This window comes from Lepisosteus oculatus, chromosome 7 (genome assembly GCF_040954835.1).
Source record: "Lepisosteus oculatus isolate fLepOcu1 chromosome 7, fLepOcu1.hap2, whole genome shotgun sequence".
NCBI classification, from domain to species: domain Eukaryota; kingdom Metazoa; phylum Chordata; class Actinopteri; order Semionotiformes; family Lepisosteidae; genus Lepisosteus; species Lepisosteus oculatus.
This window is the reverse complement of record NC_090702.1, coordinates 38,179,140-38,200,661: the sequence shown is the minus strand read 5'-3', so window position 1 is coordinate 38,200,661 and position 21,522 is coordinate 38,179,140. Positions and strand designations below refer to the sequence as shown.

General features: G+C 35.3%; 1 protein-coding gene across 10 annotated transcripts in view; it reads left to right on the top strand.

Annotated features, from left to right (window-relative positions):
• Nucleotides 1-21,522, top strand: part of cadps2 (Ca++-dependent secretion activator 2) — a 275,041-nt gene that overhangs the window by 135,249 nt on the left and 118,270 nt on the right. For all 10 annotated transcript variants that reach the window (XM_069192478.1, XM_069192475.1, XM_069192474.1 and 7 more), the window contains 2 exons: nt 9,519-9,630; nt 13,290-13,429. In XM_069192478.1, the coding sequence (XP_069048579.1) occupies nt 9,519-9,630; nt 13,290-13,429 (252 nt within the window). The remainder of the gene's footprint in view (nt 1-9,518; nt 9,631-13,289; nt 13,430-21,522) is intronic.

Sequence of the window (21,522 nt, the reverse complement as noted above, 5' to 3'; positions counted from 1 at the left end):
AGCAGGTATTTATTGTATATGCCTTGGACCTGGCACAGTAGACTTCTCCTTTCCAAGTCACCCCAGGATTGGTAGCCAGTCTTTGTGGCCACAAGACAGTCCATGTGGCAGTGTCAGTGTTCCAGTGGCCCATCCTATGTGTAAACAGTTGAAAACAGGAAAAAAAAATATCACAGCCAGCCTTTAGCCCTGAAGCTGGATAATAAATAATCTGAATCAATGAGTGCAGTCCTACCGTATCTCCATCTACAACCATAAATTTAAACTACAAGAACAATATGGTGTAATTCAAAAAGCATGAAGACAGCACCTGGAGGGAAAGGGGAGGAAAATTCACATGACCATTCTGCCACAAATTATTTGCCTTGATGATAATTTATTTACTAATTTATTGGTGTACAGTCACATGTCCATTGTTGCTAATTTACACTCATCAGAATGTTGGAGTTTAGGAATACTGAGTTAGTATTATTCCGAAGAAGGAGACTTGATGTAGTGCATGTATCCTATGTGTTATGTGAAGTTTGCATTTACAGATACAGCATATGTATTATGGATATAGTGTATGTGTACTGTATATACAACAGGAATTAAAGTATAATCCCCCAAAAAATATACAGAAGAAGCATATATATAATAATAGAAAATATTCTAAATATAAAAAGTAGATTGTTCAGAGGCTGTAGACTAATAGTTGCTTAAAACCTATGGATTTCAAGTTTTCATTAAACATATTCATATCAAAGGAATAAGAAAAGAGATGTCATTTCAGAAGAGCTGCAACTTGTAAATGATCAGAAAAAGAAGCTTTTGCAATTACTTACGAATGGGCTGTACACCTTTAATACAGCTTGAAATTTTTAGATTGATGGAGTAGCAGTATGTGAGAAGGAAAGTGTAAGTGTTAGAATTGTGTGCAATGACTGCAGTAAAATTCAAAGGTGATAACATGAAAGTTTGAATTTTTTTTGGTAGTGCACAAGCAGGTGAGACATTAAAATTGCAAAAGACTGGAACAATCTTTAGTGTAAGACAAACTTATTCACCTTTGTATCGGGGTTTTTTCTTTTAATTTATTTTAGTTAACATAAACTTATTCTGTTATGTTATCTGTTTTTGATTGTATTTTTCTTTTTTTTTGCTTTCCTCTGTGTGACATTAGTGTAGACCTCTTGGCCAGGTCTGCGTTCACATAATTTGATAATTTTATTACCTTTAGCTGTAACATGTAGCTGTAATTGCTTAAAAAGAAGGAATAATTTAACCTTTTGGAACTCATATTTTATGACACTTTTTTAAAGCTGTTCCTTTCACAAATAGTAAGATTAACTGAATTCTATGAATCCTTTCCAACAGTTGCTAGATTTTTTTAAAATGAAAACAGCTAAGGACTGTAAATGAACAGTAAACAGCTAAGGAATGTTCTTAATAATTTGCTTGCTTTTAACAGTAATATTATATTGATGTTTTTTATGTCATAAGCACATGTAAATGTGGTGATTAATTTTCAGAGAATCATTTCCAAGAAAATAGCCAGGAGCAGAAAGAAAAATTAAAGCTTGACTGTTATTGCAGGATCTGTGAACCTTAAATAAAAGAGCCGCAGATACCGTTTAAGATATTTGACAGTTTTTGTAGGGGTTAAAAAGTGCATTTTATGGATGAACTCAAGCCTCCGAGCCAGCAGAATCTAAAAGCATTGCTATGCTAATTTATTTTAAAGTGCTTTTTAAATTGTTCTAAATGTAAGTGTCTGTTTAGAAAAGTGTATAAAATAAACATTAAGCTATTTAGTAATCTGTGTATTATATAAAATTTAGCATTTTTAAAATGTTTTGTTGAGTAAAATCCACTGGAAACGTATACTTCCATTGTCTTCAAATATATAAAATCAACAAAGAAATCAGTACATTATCAATGGTAAATGCGATCAGGTTGAAAATGTAGGCAAGCTGTAGCAGCAGTTTGTTGTTAATAGGTTTAAGTGTGGCATGTGTTTTTATTATGATGCATGAGACTTGTGACTGATGAACTGCTAGGTCCAGGTGAAAGCAAGCAGGCAGGGCAGAGGATGTGCTGTAAACATGGTCGGTGGCTGTGCAGCACACTGAACAGAGGGAGGCATTATGGCTCATATTAAAGGTTCAGGCAAAGGATCAGGTCTGAAGAGTCAGGCAGATACAGGCAGAATACTGTTTAGCACAGACAGACAGACAGAGGACAGGTTGGGGTTTAAGATTCCATCACTATGATGAGGTAATTACCCAATAACTGGGGGCAGGCATCACAGACAGCCTCCCCAGTTGTGTTTTCATGGCACCTGGAGGTGTTTGAGCCTGCGTGTGATTGCATCCAGTTACCGTGGTGACTAGTGTCTGTTAGCTCAGCCCTGCCTGGTTCTTACAGTTTTTTTTTTTTAATTTAACAGAAGGAATAATCTTGAAAACATGTGTAGTCCTTGGAAAATGTGTTATAGTACAGAGTAAAAGCACATGTATTTTGTAGTGCATCTGGAAGTGAAAATACATTCAGAAGGGAAAGATAAGCCATAAACAATACAGAGACCTGTAATGCGGTGGTGATACACTGAAGGTAGCCGCGGGGGTGATTTATTTTGGATCCCAAATGCTTGGACTCTGATGATTCTGGAGATGTCCGAATGTGGAGGTCTGAGGTCACCGAAGAAGCCCGAAGGCTGAGGGGCCGGAGCTTGTTGGAGAAGCCTGAAGCCTGAGGGGCTGGAGCTCATCAGAGAAGCCTGAAGGCTGAGGGGTTGATCGGTAGAGTGATAGAAGGACCAGCACAGATTTGGTGGACTGGAAGTGACAGTGACAGCCACTATGGCAGTTGATCATCAACCTAAATCAATCCGGCGAAGCAGTAGCAATAGTAGCAGTGATGGGCTTTCAACTTGCTGCAGACCAGTGGAACTGAAATTATCACAGAAGAGATGAGCTGCAGATTGGTAGACTGGTGCTGTAGAAGTTGCCATTAAAATTGTGCGGTGACTGGATGCTGTTGTGTTGCAGAGCAACAGAGCTGTAGATGATGCAGTGACAAGCTGCTGGCTCACAGCTGACCAGTGGTGCTCTTGAAGCCATGGCAGTATGTGATGCTGCAGAGACTGCAGCAGACTGGTGAAGGAACTAGCTGCTGAGTTGTAGTTTGTACGGAGTACTGTTGAAGTTGCAGCAGGCGTTGGCTGCAGACTCATATTAGTGCGGGGGGTGCTGAGGAAACTGTGTCACACTGATGAAGCTGACAGGACCACAGTCGTGGTTCTGCTATCCACAATATTTACAGAGTTTCAATGTGACCAATGGCGATTGTGCTGATAATGGTACTGCCACTGGTAGCAGAATGAGCTTAATTAGCTCAATGGTGGAATGCCCCTAAGCTTCAGGATTAAATAGCCAGTGAATGAATAAGTGATCAGATGCCTGAATGGCAGAGGGATGAGCTGCCCGAAAGGTGGCCCCAACTGCACCTTTTGAGCCATGGAACAACCGTGATTCCTCATGGGAATGTTATGGTCCCCCATTGCAAGTACAGATTGTGAACCGCTGCTGGCACAGGGCATAACAGACAACTATGTTATTTACATTAGCATCAATTTAAGAACACAGTGTTATAATGTTTTGTATTTCATATGGATTCTTGCTGACATTAGCCTTGCTCATATAAAACCTTAAAATGAGACAATATATGAGACATAACAGCCAATAAATTGTGTGTAATAAGATAGGGAGTTCCAAATATAACCCAGTAATATTTGTATAGAGATTAGATTACAGTATCAGATTGTTTAACAGTATGTATTGGTTGTGAAGTTTATGACCAATTGAACTTGGTCGAAATATTTATTATTTTTATTCTCCAATTAATAACAGTGACAGTACAAGCTCACAGGTGCCTGGTGAGCTGTCAGTTGTAGTGCAGTAAGCCCAGGATACCTTGGCCCACAAAAGCCTACCTAACCTCATGTAATGTGATTAAAAACCTTTCTCAAAATTCAGTCACTCTTCAGTTAAATTATGTATTTTTTCTAGTTCTCACCTCTGTGCCTTAGAGTACTTTTGGGATTTAAACTACCTAAATCAAGTGTCCTTGTTGTCTCCTTTTTAATTAAGACTAAATGGATTTACTTCCTTTAACTTTTCTGTGTAAGACATTTTAAGGCCTGAGGAATTAACCTTGTTTCTCTTTTTTGCACTGGAATCAAAAGGCAAACCATTCTGTAGCAGTTTATAATATTTTCAGATTAATTTATCTATAGAGAAAATAATTAGATGGCTATTTTTGAAAGAATCCTTGTCTGTCCTGTAACTGTACATAATTAACCTGCAAATGACACTGTCTTTCCCATCGTCTGTTTATCATTTCTTTGTTAATTTCAGAGAAGTCGTCTTCTGGTGAACAGTTTGCCTCCTTCTTCTGATTTTTTGGTCTTCAATTAGCCGTTGCCTTCTTTAGCTACTTCAGGTTAAACGTCCATGTGATGTGTCCTTTCTCATATCATTTGGTATTCTCAGCTCATTGTGCATGCCAAGCATATATTCTTTTTGCCATGCCAGGCTTGTTCTTGGCCATTTGCGCTTTCAAATGATATTTCAAAGTCATATAGCATGAAATTAGTCCAGATTCCTATATTAATATCTTGTTACATCTCACTTCTCTTTTCTGTATCTACTTTAGCCTCTAGTCTGTAGAGGTGCAGTCTGTTTGTTGTATTGAATATGAATGAGGGAGTCACACAAAGTGGGATATTTGCATGACAAACGATTGAAGACACACAGAGGGTCAGTGAGGTACATGTTCGGTGATTTGACAGGCAATCATAGAGCATTGCTGTCTTTCCTTTCTTTGAACCACTAAGGTGGTATGAGTGAGAGTACTGTTTTCTATAAAAATATGACCCTTTTGGACAGACCATTATTGGTACACACAGACAAAATTCCCACTTGGAGCATGTTGGTATATGTGGCATACAGTAAATTACAAATTCTTTGGAGACTTCCAGTTTTGACCATGCAGAAGTGCAAAGAAAGTTCCCCAAATGTGTTTGATAAGTGGTCAGAAGATGTGTATTCATGCTCAAATTTCTATCACAGGAAGTGTTTACATGTGTTAGATTTATTTGTCCTATTAAGTGCAGCACAAGAGGTACCTGAACACAAACATGACTTTTTATGCTACGTTATATCCTAGGCTAATTCTTTTTAATGGTTTTATTTAATAAATGTGATAAAACATTGAGAAATAAAAGAGAAAGAAGATGCAATGAAACTGTTGTGATTGAAGAAAGAAGCTTCATTTCTCCCTCCTCATAAAAATGTCCAATTAAATGGAAAGAATTCTTTGTCTAATGATGTCATGGATTAAGCTCTTATAACACTTTTTGTGTGATGTATGGTCATGTGATGCTCAAGTTGTTGCATTATTTTATGAGAGATATATTCAGTTTGTTAATTTGATTCAACCTTAAAGATATTTTGGCATTTAGTACATTGCCTTTATAACATGCTATGCTTTTGTCAGTGTTGTTATACTGAGATCAATTGTAAAATTGTATTAATTAATACAGCTGCTTATGTGAACGAATAACTAATTTGATTTGCTCTTTAGGAATCATTGCTGTTATTGCAATTATAAACTGTTACCTTGGTAACTAGGGAATATGCCACCTTTATCACTCTGTCTGTTTTACAGCCCTGAAGTGACATGTCATTGTAAATTCTGTTAGACACATTTATGGTCCCATGGAAAGAAATAAAAAAAAACTCTTTCTTCTGCTAAAATAAAAGCCTAGGGGGTTGTATGTTTTAATCATTGCATGAGAGGTTTTGAGATGAATGGAGATTTAATAGCGATACCACTAGAGGATTAACATGATGTTCTTTACTGGCAGTTGATTACTTGTAGTATCATTTTCATTGTCAATAGGAGAACTGCAAAAGAAATGCTTAATTTTGAGATTTTACTAAATTATGTTTAGAAATGGATATCTGAAATTGCATTATCAAAAACCCATTCAGGTGGCTGTTACTCTGATCTCTTTATTCATTGGTCCAGTAGATAGACCTTGGAGTTATCAGTTGTGAATCCACAATGTACAATTTTAGTCATCTTGTTATAAAAGGTCTGGAAACCGTCCAAAGAAGAGCAGGCAGATACATTCCCAGGCTAAAAAGAATGCACCATAATGAAATAAAATATATAATCCTTTTACGTTTTGACAGAGAAAACTACAGGGGGACCTCACTTATGTATTCATAATGCTCAAAGGCATTAACAGTGTCATCCAAGTAGGTTTCTTTGGAAGCAACAATGAAATACAAATTAGAGGACAGAATTGGAAATATATTGACATGCTTTTGAAGAATAAAAGCACATTTTTTTCAAAACAGCTGGATGAGAAGCTTAACCTTGATAAAAGTTCACTTACGATTGGTATTAATTATCCATAAGAATAAAATGCACCGTATGTACAGTATCTTCTAACCTCAAGCTGTTTTAAGTACTATAGTACGTATACAACATATGAAGATAATATGGAGAGCTTCAGCTCTTACTGCCTGAAAATGCATGCAATCACAGCTGTGATGATATGCTGAATAAAATCTACAGCACATACTGTGCACACATCTTTAGTCATAAAACCAGCATCTTTAGTAACAGTGAACACTGACACCAAATGAATGCAGTGAGCACTACAAATGGAGTTTGTTTTCTATATTTATTTTTTGATAAATCCCTTCACGGTTTTAACAAAATTATAACAGTTGTAACAAATTATATATTACTTTTATACTTTAGAAAGGTTTACATGTGTAGATGTTTAGAAGCATTTTGCTGATGACAAAACAATAACAATGAAATAAATTATTCTGAGTAGCTACACTCCAATAAAGAGCACTTTGTGTTAATATGTGTGTCATCATTTTTGAAGAAGGATTAACACCTGTACTTGCAGCAACATTATTCTCAATATCTCTGTTGGATAATCACCTATTTTGTACATAATTTGCCCAGAGGAGCTTGGCATGCAGATGCAACCATCAAGAATGTTCAAGGTGTCTGTATGCATTGCACGGTAGGCACTGTGGTGCACAGAGTTGATGTGTGGCACATCATTTTTATTTTTCCTCAATTGACAAATGGAGGACCGCACTACTCTGTAATACTGCCAGGTGGCACAGCAAAGCCTTAAATTTCCCAACCACCATTCCACTTCCCACTGGTATGCTGTCACTTAAAATCATGTGTGCGTGTAAAAAAAAATAGTTTAACGGTGTAAAATGAATAAATACCACTTCAAAATCTAAAACATTTTCACTAAAATACAGATCACATAATTAAAATGTCAGAAGGATATTTGGAATGTGGGTTTTTCTTGATCATGTCATGAATGGGGAGTGTTTTTTTTTTTTTTTTTTACTTCTGAGTAAGTGGTGTGTAATCATATTTAATCGTTTTTACAAAGCGACCCGCAGACGGAAAAAGGTTGAAATACTTGCTAAAAATTACTGGTTTTATAAACTATATAAGTTATACTCTATAATAAAGCCAGCAGCCATATATACCTGTAACTCACAACTGGCTGCTGGAAGAGGTGTTGGTGGGGCTGGCAGGGGGCGCTCACCCTGTGGTCTGTGTGTTTCTTAATGCCCCAGTATAGTGATGGGGACACTACAGTGTAAAAAAGTGCCATCCTTTGGATGAGACATAAAACTGAGGTCCTGAGCACAGAGCCAAAACAACTAAAGTTGTGTTAATGTCTAAATAATTATGGACTGCACTGTAAATATATTTATATTAATAAATTAACATTATTAAAACCGTTCATTCAGAAACATTATTGTATTTTGATAACTGTTTTTCGTGGCTTCCAAAATTTCTCTTTAGTTACATTATTCCATAATAAGTGGATTTAAAGAAGTAGGCGTCTGTACATGAATGTTACAGTACTGTAATTTGAAGTACCATCTACTGTGGTCTAATGTGTAAACTTTCAATCTAATTCATCTAGGCTCCATTCATGGCGTGTAATTCTCTTTTCAGAAAAAAACTGTACAGCTATGTGACATTTTAAAACGGTAACTAGGTTATGTATTTTTATATGTTTATATAACATATAAAATAAATCTTCAGTACATTTGATTATTTGCTTAAGAAAAAAAAACAGATTAAATGAAGCTACCATTTCAGTAATATCTAATGTACCACCACTCAATCTGTTTTGAACAGTGAAGGGCTGAATGTGGCATGTCGGAGAGAACTGGAGTATACCGTATCTTCTGCTCATGGGAATTTTGATGTGCATTCTAGATGGTTGCATCTATAACTTTTGGAAAGTTTGAGTTGTTTTCCTCAATCTCTTCCATTGTCAACCATACTGGTCTTACATTATTGGGTGAATTGTGAGGTTTGGGCAGCAATTTGTTAAAAGGAGTGCCCTACATTATCTAAAAACTTGGTCTACTGTAATCTTCTGTCATGCGATATTTTCTTCCCAGCAACCATACATACTACATTTAAAATTCTACACTAGTGTCACTGCTTATACTTACATGTAGGGCTTGAGTGTGTGAGGCAATTTCTGATAATTTGCCTGACAAACAGTGACATTTTTTAAAACTTTTTTGGCTGAGTAGCTTGTTCCCCACTACCCCAGTCTTTTGAGTAAAGAAGTGCCTCCAGTTTTTAATTTTAAATGTACTTCCACATAGCTTCTACTTACAGTATATCCTCTGATGGTTCATTAATTTAGTGACATTTGATTTATACTGATAATATACAATGCATAATTTGCATTCTATACCCACTTTCTCTTTGTTTCCACAGTTATTTCCAATACTGCTTACACACACTAATGTTTTGTGACATATGACCACCTGTGCAAGTAATGGCCACTTGAAAGGCATTTCTTGAACCAATGCATAGTTTTGATCTTAAGTTTACATAGGCTCCATGAATATGAATATTTTCCTACATGTAGTAATTAAGTCTAATTCCTTATTTAAAATAAGTCTTTTCAAACTCTTGTTAATTTTGTATTATGGTTTTGCAAAGAGAATATAAATTTATTTTGATGAAGTGTCAGCATATAGCCTCTACATACCAGTAGTACCCTAAATTTGTTTTTAATTGTGATGTTTTTTTATGAATTATAAAATAATTTATTTCAAGCATGCAAGCCTCATGAATCACTGTGGAACCTTAGTCATCCGCTGTTGGCTCTTCTCAGATAAATGTCTTTGGATTTAAATGGCATCAATTGCACCTTACAGTATGTACTGTCTGAGCAGTGTAGTACCTACTCCAGGTTCCAGCTTTAGAACCCCTTGCCTCCCTGAGAAATCTTAACTTGACTTTTAATCACAGGCCAAAGTTTGCCAGATTTTTATATGGTGTGATCCTCTTTGGTTGACAGGTTTCTGTTTCTGTTACATCTGTATGCAATGTTATGGCTTTCTGTGCAATTCTAAATCATTGAATGTATTGTTTTTTTCTTGTAGGTGGGGAACTCAAGGAGATTTCACCACCACACATCCTCTCCCTGTTGTTAAAGTGAAGCTTTTCACTGAAAGCACAGGGGTCTTGGCCTTGGAAGACAAGGAGCTGGGAAAGGTAAAATGCATGATCAGTTGTTATCATAGCTATTCCATTAATGTTCAATACATTTAGTATAGACAAAGAAAGCAACCTTTGTCTGAGTAATTTTAAAGTTTAAGGTATGCATTGTCCTTTAGGATGTATGGAGTTATTAGTTTCCTTAGGAAATGTAGTTTAAGCCAGAGATGCAATTTTGTCTAAACCTACCATCTTTAAAGGTTAAATACTAGGCATTTCAGAATCTTCTTATTAACATACAAGACATTTCTCAGCTTAATCTGTTTGAGCTCCGTAAAGTTGGCCCCCCTACAAACAGCACAAATGATGAAACCCCTCTTCATTTGTTAATGCTGCGTTTATGTCGGTTTGTGCCATTGAAAGTAGCGTTTGTGCTGCTTCCCTTTCCGAGATATAGCGCCTTGTTTTTCAGGTGATCACATGACCATGCATGGTGACTTTGACCTCCAGTGACCCCGTCTGCCGAGTTCAAGCTCTCTATTACTGGTGCAAGAGTAACAGTTCTGGAATTTAGTTTTTCTGTTTGCCTGGGTGGGGGGTGGCAGTGGTGGATTTTGTGTTTAATATCAGTATCTTCTGCACATTTCCCTAATCAAAAAAGTGACATTAGCAAACAATTGTATGTTTTTACAAAGAGGCTTTAACTAGCACGTCATAATAGTTCATAGCGATGTCCTTTTTCAAAAATCTGAAGAAGTTATCAGTTTCTCTTTGTCTCCTTCTTAAATAAACATGCGCACCAAGGGACATGTAAAGATCCAACCCATCTGTCAAACCACATATATAAAAATGCTTGAAAATGCAACTTTATGAATGACAAGACCGTCACAGAGTGATGTCACATCCAGAAAAAGAAGTCACGATATTGAAATGTAAAACATCCACCTCACCCGACCAGACAGACTCAGAAAACAAATTGCACCCATTCTTTTCATCACATCTAGTAATTAAAGTAATTAAAGTGTGTTGGTACCTGTTAACTTCCTTGTAGATAGTAACGTGATTACCCAACAAATACAAGGCGCTATATCTCGGAAACAAAAGCAGCACAAACACTACTTTAAACAGCACAAACTGGTAAAAACGCAGCACTAACGAATGAAGGGGCTTTCATCATTTGTGCTGTTTGTAGGGGGGCAACTTCACAGAGTTATCAGTTTGGGGTAGATTGTATAGTTTCTAAATATAAAGTTTTATCTGAAAGTGTAATGATTGCAAGCTCTACTGCTTGGTGAAAATATACCCAATAATGCAAACAGATCCTGTTCAAGGGCATTTGGCCATTGAATTCTTAAGTTGGTGAGTGCCATTCTTCCATCATTCAATGACAACACAATTTTAAAGTATTTTGAAATTGTACTTCTGCTTAAATCAAGATGGCTTCTTGTCAACATTTTTTTAAAACATCAAGTTACAGCAGGTTTAGGAAAGTTTGACTTGGTGAGTTTCATCACACTAGTAAAAATAATAATAATTAATATTATTATTAAAATAATAATTTACTCAGAATTCACTCACACTCTTTAGTGGTTAGGGGTGTACTTAGAATGCTTTATAACTGCAGTTTTCTAGTTATACTGAATTATTTCCTAAGAAAACTTCTTTATGCATAGAGCTAAAAAAACATGGATCATTAGTATAAAAAATGTCTTTCTTTTGTACAATTGGTATCACTTTTCATTATTCTGGATCACCTCTAAAGAATTACCAAAAACTACAGATGGCCAGATGGCTCTTTAATGCTTAATTAACATCATTGATGGGAGTGTACATGCATATTTAGTGCTGGAGTGGAGTTATCTGAGCTGAATAAAATCACAGCTAAATTTCTTGGTTTTCAAATTCTAGTTGCAGTACGGGCCTACAGAGGAGCTCAGATGAGTTGGGTTCCGTTGCTCGACCAATCAGATGCAATTAATGGCGTTACCTAAAGTGTGTTGACAAATAGAAGGGATAGAGTCCCCCGGAGATAAACAATATGACTGATTATACAGTATATTCATGAAGTTATAATAGTGAGAGATTAAAAGACGTGGTGATAATGATGGTTGTCCGCTGTGTTCAACGATGACGGTTGTACTGCAGCTCATCTGTTTAGAAAATGAGCTGCATGAAGAAACCTGTGCGGAAGAGCTATTTTGAAGTGGGAAAGCTGTTGCACTGGGGCAGTCCTACTTTCTCGACCTCAGAAGCCTGGGTCCAGTGGCATGAGTAGTCGCGCCTTGTCATGCCCTTTACTTTCCAAGGAGCATTGCAACCGTATAGTGTCCCATCACACTATACTGGGGCATTAGGACCCACACAAACCACAGGGTGAGCACCCACTGCTGGCCCCACTAACACCTCTTTCAGCAGTGGCATTAGTTTTCCCCAGGAGGTCTCCCATCCAGGTACTGACCAGGCTCACACCTGCAGGGCTGCTGGCAAAAGACATGTAGTATGTTTCTTGCATTTGTAGATTGCACATCCCTATCTAGAGTACATTTTAACCTCAGAATTGCACTTTCACTTTTTGTAAATGCAAGTTGATAGGACTATTAGGAATTCAAAGACAGAAAAATCTCAGCCTACGTGTGCCTCAGGCCTAGTCAAATTTATTATTCATAATCACAGACTATAGTGACTGCGTGGTATGCTTTTGTTAGCTATTGTTGATATACTTTAAAATCATTTGCTGTGTAGCACGGGTATTATTGTTTTTCTTTTGATTCAGTTGGAGGATCTGATGAGGAGCCATAAACAGCACAGAATGTTATCTCAGTACTCACAGCTTTTTAAATTATCCCACGATATGGAGGTGGTTACAGCCAGGCTTTGCCCTTGAGATGCCATTCAAAACAAGAACAGCAAATACAGAATTTCCACTTAAGAGGTTGTCCTCTACATGCTATCACTGCCTTTTTTTCATTTTATTTTCTTGAGCAAAGTATATTTTCACACAATAAAAGTGCTAGTTTCTGTCTGTTACTCAGTATAAATGGTAAAAAGCATGTATCCTTGACAGGACAAAATCACATACATGTGGTGAAAAACAATAGAAAAGTGAAGTAATCAGCTGCAGAAATAATGAGTTAGGAAGTTGTCCATTAGAATCTGCATTTTGTTAAAAAACATTGTTATAATTTACATATGTGTATAAAAAATGTCCTTCAAAGAGTTAAGTTGTGGGAGATGTCAAAAGCATTTTGTTTAATATTGCTGTGCATGCCATACTTTCTTTTCGGCACTTTTTCTAAATGCCTTCAGTGAACATGTTATGTGTTCTTAGGTACTTATTCTGAGTTCTTGAGCTTGTGCTGAGGGACTTCATTCAGAGTTTCCACATTTTAAATGCTCCTTCCCTTTCTAGAGGTTTAGTTTTGCCAACTTTCAAATTAGTTCAAATCTCTGTAAAATACCTCAGCAAACATATGATAAAAATATGATAAATATGAAAACATGCATTTGACAGAATATATGCATTTATGTTAAGAACCACATCTGCTGTGAATGCAGTGAGTTAATAGGGTTATTAGCCTTGCTCCAGCAGTGACAGGCTTATTGCTATCCTAGAACGACACGATGACAGATTCTATCAGTCAGAACATATCCATGGAATCTGCTGGCTGGGTTCCTTGTTGGCCTAATTTGAGAAATATTTCTCTGTTATTTAACAGGTTGTTCTGTATCCAACAACCAATAGCCCCAAGGCTGCAGAATTGCACAAAATGATAGTGCCAAAAAACAGTCAGGACTCGGAGCTGAAGATAAAGCTGGCAGTGCGGATGGACAAGCCACCAAATATGAAGCATAGTGGGTAAGGCAAATTATCTATGTCATTTATTACATTTATTTCTATTTTAATTTGATCTTGTTTCATGAGCTCTCTGCTCATTAGCATTTGGAAAATACCAGTTGTGTGTTGGGTCTTGTGGCAATTGCGCATCTAAACGTTAAATTTTATATAATTTGAAATATATTATTAAGAATCTTAAAAATCTGAAATGCTGCTCGTTGCTGCATTTAGTCACAATATATAGATTGAATGTCTGGAAAAAAACTCATGACATCATATGCACCTGCCTTAAAAATGTGAGATCACAAGAAAACCAAAACTGGCAGAAAACAAAGTTTAAGCACAGTTTTTGCACATTTGTAATAATCACCCATGTGTTAGCCAACATCATCAAAATTTAGTGATACTGTCATTTTATATTTATAGCTCAAGATAGTTTCCCATCTTTCTGCTGTAGTGGTAAGCTCACGTTCAGTAAGACCAGGTGCTCCTGACTCCACAAGGAGCCCAATCTGCTTCATCAATCATGTAACAGGTCACTCAGCTCTGTGCTGATGAGGCCCAGCTGCGAGTTCTGTCATCTGACAAGACTGGTATCCATGGTGCTGTATTAGTGCATCTGATTGATGGAAATGTCATAGAAAGAATTATGTACACTGCATATTTTGATCTGTTTTGTATGTGTGTGAAAGATTCTTTATGTTGTTACTTGTATGTAAGTTACAAGTTTCCTTTTATTTTCAGTTGCAAACAAAACTTACATTTTCTATTGTTCAAATACATGTAGGTTCTGACAGTATATTCCAGAGGTATCTCACTACAAACAATACATTCTAAATGGAGTTTATACAAATTAGGGTTAATGAAGTGTTTGATGGATTGACTGGGTGACTGACTGACCAACCTAATTGACTAATTGACTAATACTGAAGCTTTAAGAATAAAATAGATCTATAATATTGATATTTTGGGTTTGTCAATTTTTTTTAAAATGCAAAAAGTAAGCATTTTCTTAGCTACATGTAAGTCAAAGCCTTGAACACCTGGAAAGGTCTCTGAGGAAGTGGAAAAATGCTGATAAGTAGAGTTGTTAATGTCAAGGAAAACATTAATTGTGTGACAGTTTCCATTTGACATAATGTATTAGTTCAAGCTAAGCAGTTTTACCTCATTAAGCAGAAGCAGGAAATAATTAAGCAGTAGTCAAAGTTCATTTTTTGATTTACAGCTCTAACATGGTCATCTTCAAAACTACAGGCTTGAGAAATATATAAGACTGAATGGCTTACTTTGGCTAAGGTACATAAAATAATGTAGTGCTCTGCCCTTCCAAATCAATATTTTTGGACCAAATTGCACCTTAAAAAACTTTCTCAATATATACTTTTTGTTAGATGAAGGAACTGTGCTTTCAGGTGTTTGATAAAACTACAGCAGGTCTCGGGTATGTCAGTCTCGTATGATTCTGAAGTAACTTTGATGTACATTTAAGCTGAGGATCAGAACATATATAAGAAGGTATGTTGGCTCCCTCTATCTGCCAGAATCAAGAAATTCAGTTCAAGAATGTTTGCAGCAAACTACTGCTAGCTTGAGCTACTAATTGTGAAGCTATTAGGATAATATATTAATAATATTTGGACCTTCATTTCAGAAACATGAGTTTAAACAAATCCTGTCTTATATTATGTTAAGAAGTTATCAGAACAGGTATTCACTTTCATCAAGTGATTTTATAGTAAGAACTTTAATTGAACACAAAGTAACTGCTTTCACAGAATTCAAAGTTGTATTCTCAGTGTGTCATTTATTCTGTTTTTTTTTGTCTTGAAGCATAGAATTCTTTCTTTTTAAACTCATGATCTCATAACATCATTAGAAATGTTGGACCAACTCAGAACCATTCAATAATATAAACAGGTAAATGGATGTAATAACATAAAGTACCTTGCAAAAGTATTCTGGCCCTTGCACAGTTTTCACATTTTGTTGCGTTAATATTTGCAACACTTCAGGTACTGTAGTAATTCATATTGGTTATATTCACAATCTACTCCCCACATTCAAAGCAAAAAAAACAATAATAAAGCAGTATATAGATCATTAATATGAACCAAACTTCTGATGTCATGATTGCTTAAGTAACCAAACCCTTTACTGTGGTAAATTAATCTATGTGCACAAATTAATCCTAAAGAGCCACACAACTAGATGAGTCACCCTTGCCTGTGTGAAATATAGCTGTTGCCATGATTTCAGTAGAAAAACACAAATTCCTCAGTCAAATTGTGAATTTTGAAGAAAGATTCAACCATGAAGACCAAAGAGCTTTAAAAATACACCCCACTCAGGAATACAAATTTATTGAAGGGAAAGATCATGAGAAGGGTATAAAAACATTATACCCATAACATTTGAAGACCATTTATATCTCTTTGAGCAAGGTGAAGCAGATAATTAAGAAGAGGAAGACACTTAGACACTATCTAGAACAGGCTGTCCCTCCTGAGAAAGGAGGAAACTGGTTACGGTTGACATGCCTACAATAATAATAATAATTGTATATTGAATTGAGCATGCATATTGAAAGCAGGTTCTGCAGTTAGGCTCAATCTTTACATCAGAAAAAAAAATTAATTTACAATGTTTTTTTTTAATTTGTGAACAGTTTTTCATTCTTTGTGTTCTAAGCAGAGGTGAAAGAACATGGTAAAATGTTGTTCTGAAGGAATGATTTCAGTTTGTTTGTGACTCAGAGGTCAGCTTCTACAAGTTTTGTTGAGATCTCAAGTTACTGTACCACCATTCCCCACATATTTTCACTGGTACTTATGAAACAACACAATATAATTAGTGTGCAGTAACATTTTCTTCTAACATTTGCATTAACAATAGCTTTGGATTTGACCTTGTTCAGTTTTCATTAAGGGACTCTGGTTACTTGGGAGATAGAAAAATATTCACATTAAATTTATCTTTCTCTGTCAAGATCTCATTTCAGGTACTCTTTCTATGAAATTGTTCTTTCTTAGTTCATTCCTCTCTCGCTTCATTTTCCAGCTGTGGCCTCTGGCCCTGTGCTCTGAATAAAATTAGCATCCTCTTAATTATTCCTTCCATAATGTTCAGACTGCTTTCATAGATTTTAGTCTTTTCTCTTGGTTCATATGGTTTTAAACCCCAGGTACTGCATTCACCATTTGCTTGAATTAGTGGTCTTGTTGCTCTGCGTCAGTTGTTATTTTATTTGTCTGTAGTCGGTATGTTAGAATATCTTTTTTCCTCAAAGCATTTACTTAAGCACCTAAAAAGTAAAACAAAATCAGTAAAAAATGGAATGCTACTACTTAAGAGTGTGTGAATACATTTTGATGTTTAATTTCCCATTCATAGTACTTTTGTTCTTTTGAAATGGCAGCACCCGTTGCTTAGGACAAAGATGCTCAAAAGATTACAACTGGTCTTCGAGCAAGACTATATCAAAGGCTTTAAAAAAGTTATTTATTGGCTTATTTCATGTATATAATGTCATTTTCAGCTTTATCACTTTCTTCTTTTTAAACTTGCTAGGAGTAGTAAGGAAATGGAAGTGGTGAATTTTAAAAAAAGTATGTAGTGTTACCAGCAGGTGGCACCACAGCCCAGTTAGTTCACTGAGAAATATGGTACTGTTGCTACAGGTAATGATTTACTTATTGACAAAGTCACCACGATTCTGGCTTTTCTATCTGTAAGATAGAAGGAAAATTCTATCATAATTTTAAAAACTATTTTTTATCAAATAGTGTATATGAGTGTTTAGGACGGCATATATACTATATAATAAAACACAATATTAAGGCAATAATGGTTTGTTTTTGTACTTGTTTATGTACAGTATCACAGTGATACAATAAAATTCATCTGGGATCATTAGTTTAATTTTTTTTCTCTAAGATCATATTTTATGATAAACTTTACAAAATACAGAAACTCTCATCAAGTCGTGCATAAGAATATAATCTAGCAGATTTTGTAGAATTCTGGAAAAAGAATTGGATTGACACAGCAAAATATGCAAAATGATAGAAAATTAAAATATGTTCTAAAATGACTGGAAGGAATGGAACCAAGTTTCATTTAATGGCATTTTATAGAAACAGTAACAGTAATTGATTTGAGATTTTTTGCTCGGTGGCCCGAAGTCCAAATCCAAACTGGGGGTGCTATCTGTGTGGAGTTAATACAGTATGTCTTCACCAGTTTCCTCCTACAGTCCAAAAACATGCGGTACTGTAGGTTGGTTGGCTTCTGTAAAAAAAAATGGCCTTGGCATGGGTGTATGCATGTTTCTGTGTGTGTGTGCCCTGCGGTGTCCTGGCATCCTGTCTAGGGTGTATCCTGCCTTGCGTAATTTTCTTGCTGAATTATGATCTGGCTTCCCTTGCGACTCTGTACTGGGTGAAGTGGTATAGAAAATGAGTGGATGGTGCAAAAAAAACAACATAAAACTGTTTTACAACTTATTTCGCAATTAAATGAAGAGCCTTGAAGTGACATAAACTAATACTGTTCGGAAATTTGTTCCATCAATGGGGGGCTTTGTTCTGTTCAAGTTAAAATTGTGAACCATTACCATGTTACAAAATGTTATTAACTAAAGATTAAATGTAGTGTTGGATGTAAAAATGATCTAGACAAATCCTATTGATTTTACTTACAAATACTGAACTCTGCATCCTTATTAACTTTATTATTTGAATATAAAAGTAATGAACTTATAAATGACAAATATAATGTTCAGTTTGGAATATTTTGGAGAAAAATATTAAGATTCTTAACAGACATAGATCTGATATCAGAAATATAATTTGTTGTAATTATAATCCATGATTAAAATAAGAGGACAATACTTTTAATGAGCTGGTGAGTCAATTATTTATTCAAATTGTGATTCAGATATGGGCCTGAAATACACATTTCATTTTTTTTTCTTCTCTCTCTATCTGTTGTTCATATGAAATCCTTAGCTAAATGTTTTTGCAAAAAGATTAACACAAACATTATGTGTATGGGTCCAAGTCACTAAAACCAATTGTATTTCACGAGACAAGTTGTTTACGGTACATGTCCAGAAAGGTTGTACGTTCAAATTAATCACAAAAGGATTTAACTTCTTGTTAATCATTTTGTTTAGTACTCCATTGCTGGAAGATTAAAAATTGATATTGCCTCAAAATAATCCTAATCTTATATAAATGAATTAGGTGGTATTTTATAATTAATTCTTATACTGTATTTTGACGTTTTCTGACAGCTGTTCAACACTGTTCCATATGAGTAGGATTGCACAGAGGACCTTCTTCTACTTTGTCTTGATAAGATATAAACATCTTGTCATTACAGCCCTGCTTCCCACACATGTTGATTTCCAAAGGACAGATAGGTTAAAATATATTTATAAAGGATAAACTTGTTTTTTCTTATTTTCTGGTGGCAAGATAGAAAAAACGGATACATACTCTTTGACATTATAAGATTTCTTTTTCTGAAGCAAGATTGTTGGACACTAACGGGTAGAATTTGCAACTTTTGCCTGAATAATGGTTTGTGTTGAATGGTATTTGCTGAGTTCAAGAGGTTGTTTCTTATCGCTCCTCTTTCTAATTAACGAAGAGTCCTAACATTGACTGTGAATCCTGATGATCTCAAGTGGGGCTTTAATTGCAGAGACGCACTGCTAATTTTAATTACATTCTCTTCTGACCTCTTGAGTGACTGAACCAGAATATTGTTAGGGGTCCACACCAAGATGGATCTCCTTTTCAGTGCTAATTGAAGCTTTCTGTCAGCAGGGTTCAACACATAATGTTGCTTAAGTCTATTAAGAACTATTTTTACATTCTTTCTATTACTTCATGTAAACAATGTAAATAATCCATAATTGCCAAAATGTCACTTTAATTTTTCTTGGTCATGTGTTGATAATATAATCATTGCTGCAGCTGAACTCTGCAATTGCTAACTGTGAAAACATAAAGATTTTAATAAATATGCTATTAGTTTTTAAATCCAGAAATTAGAAGTTGTAAAAGGTTTGAAGGTCATTCTGTAAATCTCAATATTTATTGATAAAACGTTTGTATTTCTGAAAAACAAAATATGTATTTGTAGTTAAGTATACATACTGTACAGTAACTAATGAAATCTACTGAAACATTTACAACTCCATATTTGTGTTGAAGGCAATTATTCTCAATGCATTGAAGACAATGCCTAAAAATAATAAAACAAACTACAGTCAATCCACTTGTGTAGTTTGGATTAAATGTTTTTTGATATACTGTAACCTAATAGCACCTCTGTGTCTCATAGCGATGAGTTAGCTACTTGCAGTTTATTTTGTTACTAAATACACATGGTCCACAATTCATATCTTGGTAAGTTGCAATTTTAACAGAGTTCTATCAGAGTAATTTGAAATGAGTAAAATTAACACATCAAATGAATTAATTTTGGGGGGACCTTTCTTTGTTTGCTATGTTTCATATATTAAGTGTAAAGAAATCTAATAAAATAAAGCATTACAAAATTTGATATTTTTATTATTTGGTTAAATATAATTAGTATTGATATCTGTGTTTGTCATTTGTCATTTTGAATCTTTTTGGAATTTTCCACTCTGATTATTTTAATACACACCTGAGAGTTTGCTTAACTGGTTTCTGTGGGAGCTCAGAAACTCATGTACCCTTCCCAGATTTTAAGGTTGAGTGCTTCTGTTAATACGGCCATCTGTTGATCTTGCTTAGGAAGCAAAAGCACTTTGTGATTGATTGAATGCCTTTTCAACTACTTTTGCTGCATCTAAAAGGATGACAATCTGTCACGACTAGATTCTGATGAAGAATACGAGAGAGATTAATAAAAGAAAAGAAGAAAATCACTGGGACTCTGATAAAGACAAAGGTTTTAATAACATGACAGAAGTTTAATTGTAGTTATTCTCTGCCACTGTTTTCCCTGCAGTCTGCTAAACATTCTGTTAATTCTTAATTCCTGGAAATTCATACTTGCTTTTTCTTTCTAATTCTGTAGACTCAACTAAGTAAGAGACATATGCAAGCTGAAAGGCTTAATTCATGGCATGCTTGTCGAACAGTTATATCCTCTTTTTATTCTAATGTGCTGTGTGAATTGCAGTGGTTTTGCTATAATTAATCAGAACTGCTGTCCAAACAGGTAATTAATAATACTAAGTTTTATTTTAATTTATACTAAAAATAAAGGTATGCATCAAATAAACTCATAGACCCTGAATGTTATAGTCCAGGTATGGTCATGTAACATCTAAAAATGGGAATAAAAGTTTAATGGGTTAAAAAATCAATTCCCTTGGACTTCACAGCATCTGCACATGTAAATTAATAATTGCTTGATTTGATGTTGAAACACAATATGGATGACATAAAAATCTGAAATGAAAGAAAAATTAGAGTTAATGTCACAGATGTCCATCTTTTTCATGTTTGGAATGCAACTGAAAATGTCAGTAGTGTCTGTTATTGGGATCTTCAAGGACTTAGAATCAATCGCAATATTAGTCATTGTAGTACCTTCCAGTGTAATCTATGCATTTATATTTTAAAAAGTTGGGATTCTGTCTCTCATCATGTATTAAATGCATTATATCAGTTTTGTCTGAGGCTGCAAGCTGGGTATGATCACACCAGTGCTTGTTGCACTGGTGTCATCTGATGCAAACGTTAATGATGCTTTGGTCTGAAATTCCAGAAACTGTCACTCAAAGCACGAAATAACAAACGAGTGACTGTTTTTAATCTTTCTGACTTACTCTTAAAGGTTCTGAAAGGTTGAAATTAAGAGGTTTTATCACATAGATAATGAATAATTCCATTAACACTGCTTTTCATTCCAAAAGATCCTAACAGATTTAAATATAGGAGGATAACCACTTCACCCACCCCTGAAGCGAGGCACACACTTGAATGATGTGCCGTATCCATTAGTTACTACTACACAGCAGATCAGGTAGAGAAATGTGAAATTGCTTCACAAATTGAATTAAGAGGGAATTGTAGGAAGGCCAGATTGTGCAACCCCAGAGTACAATT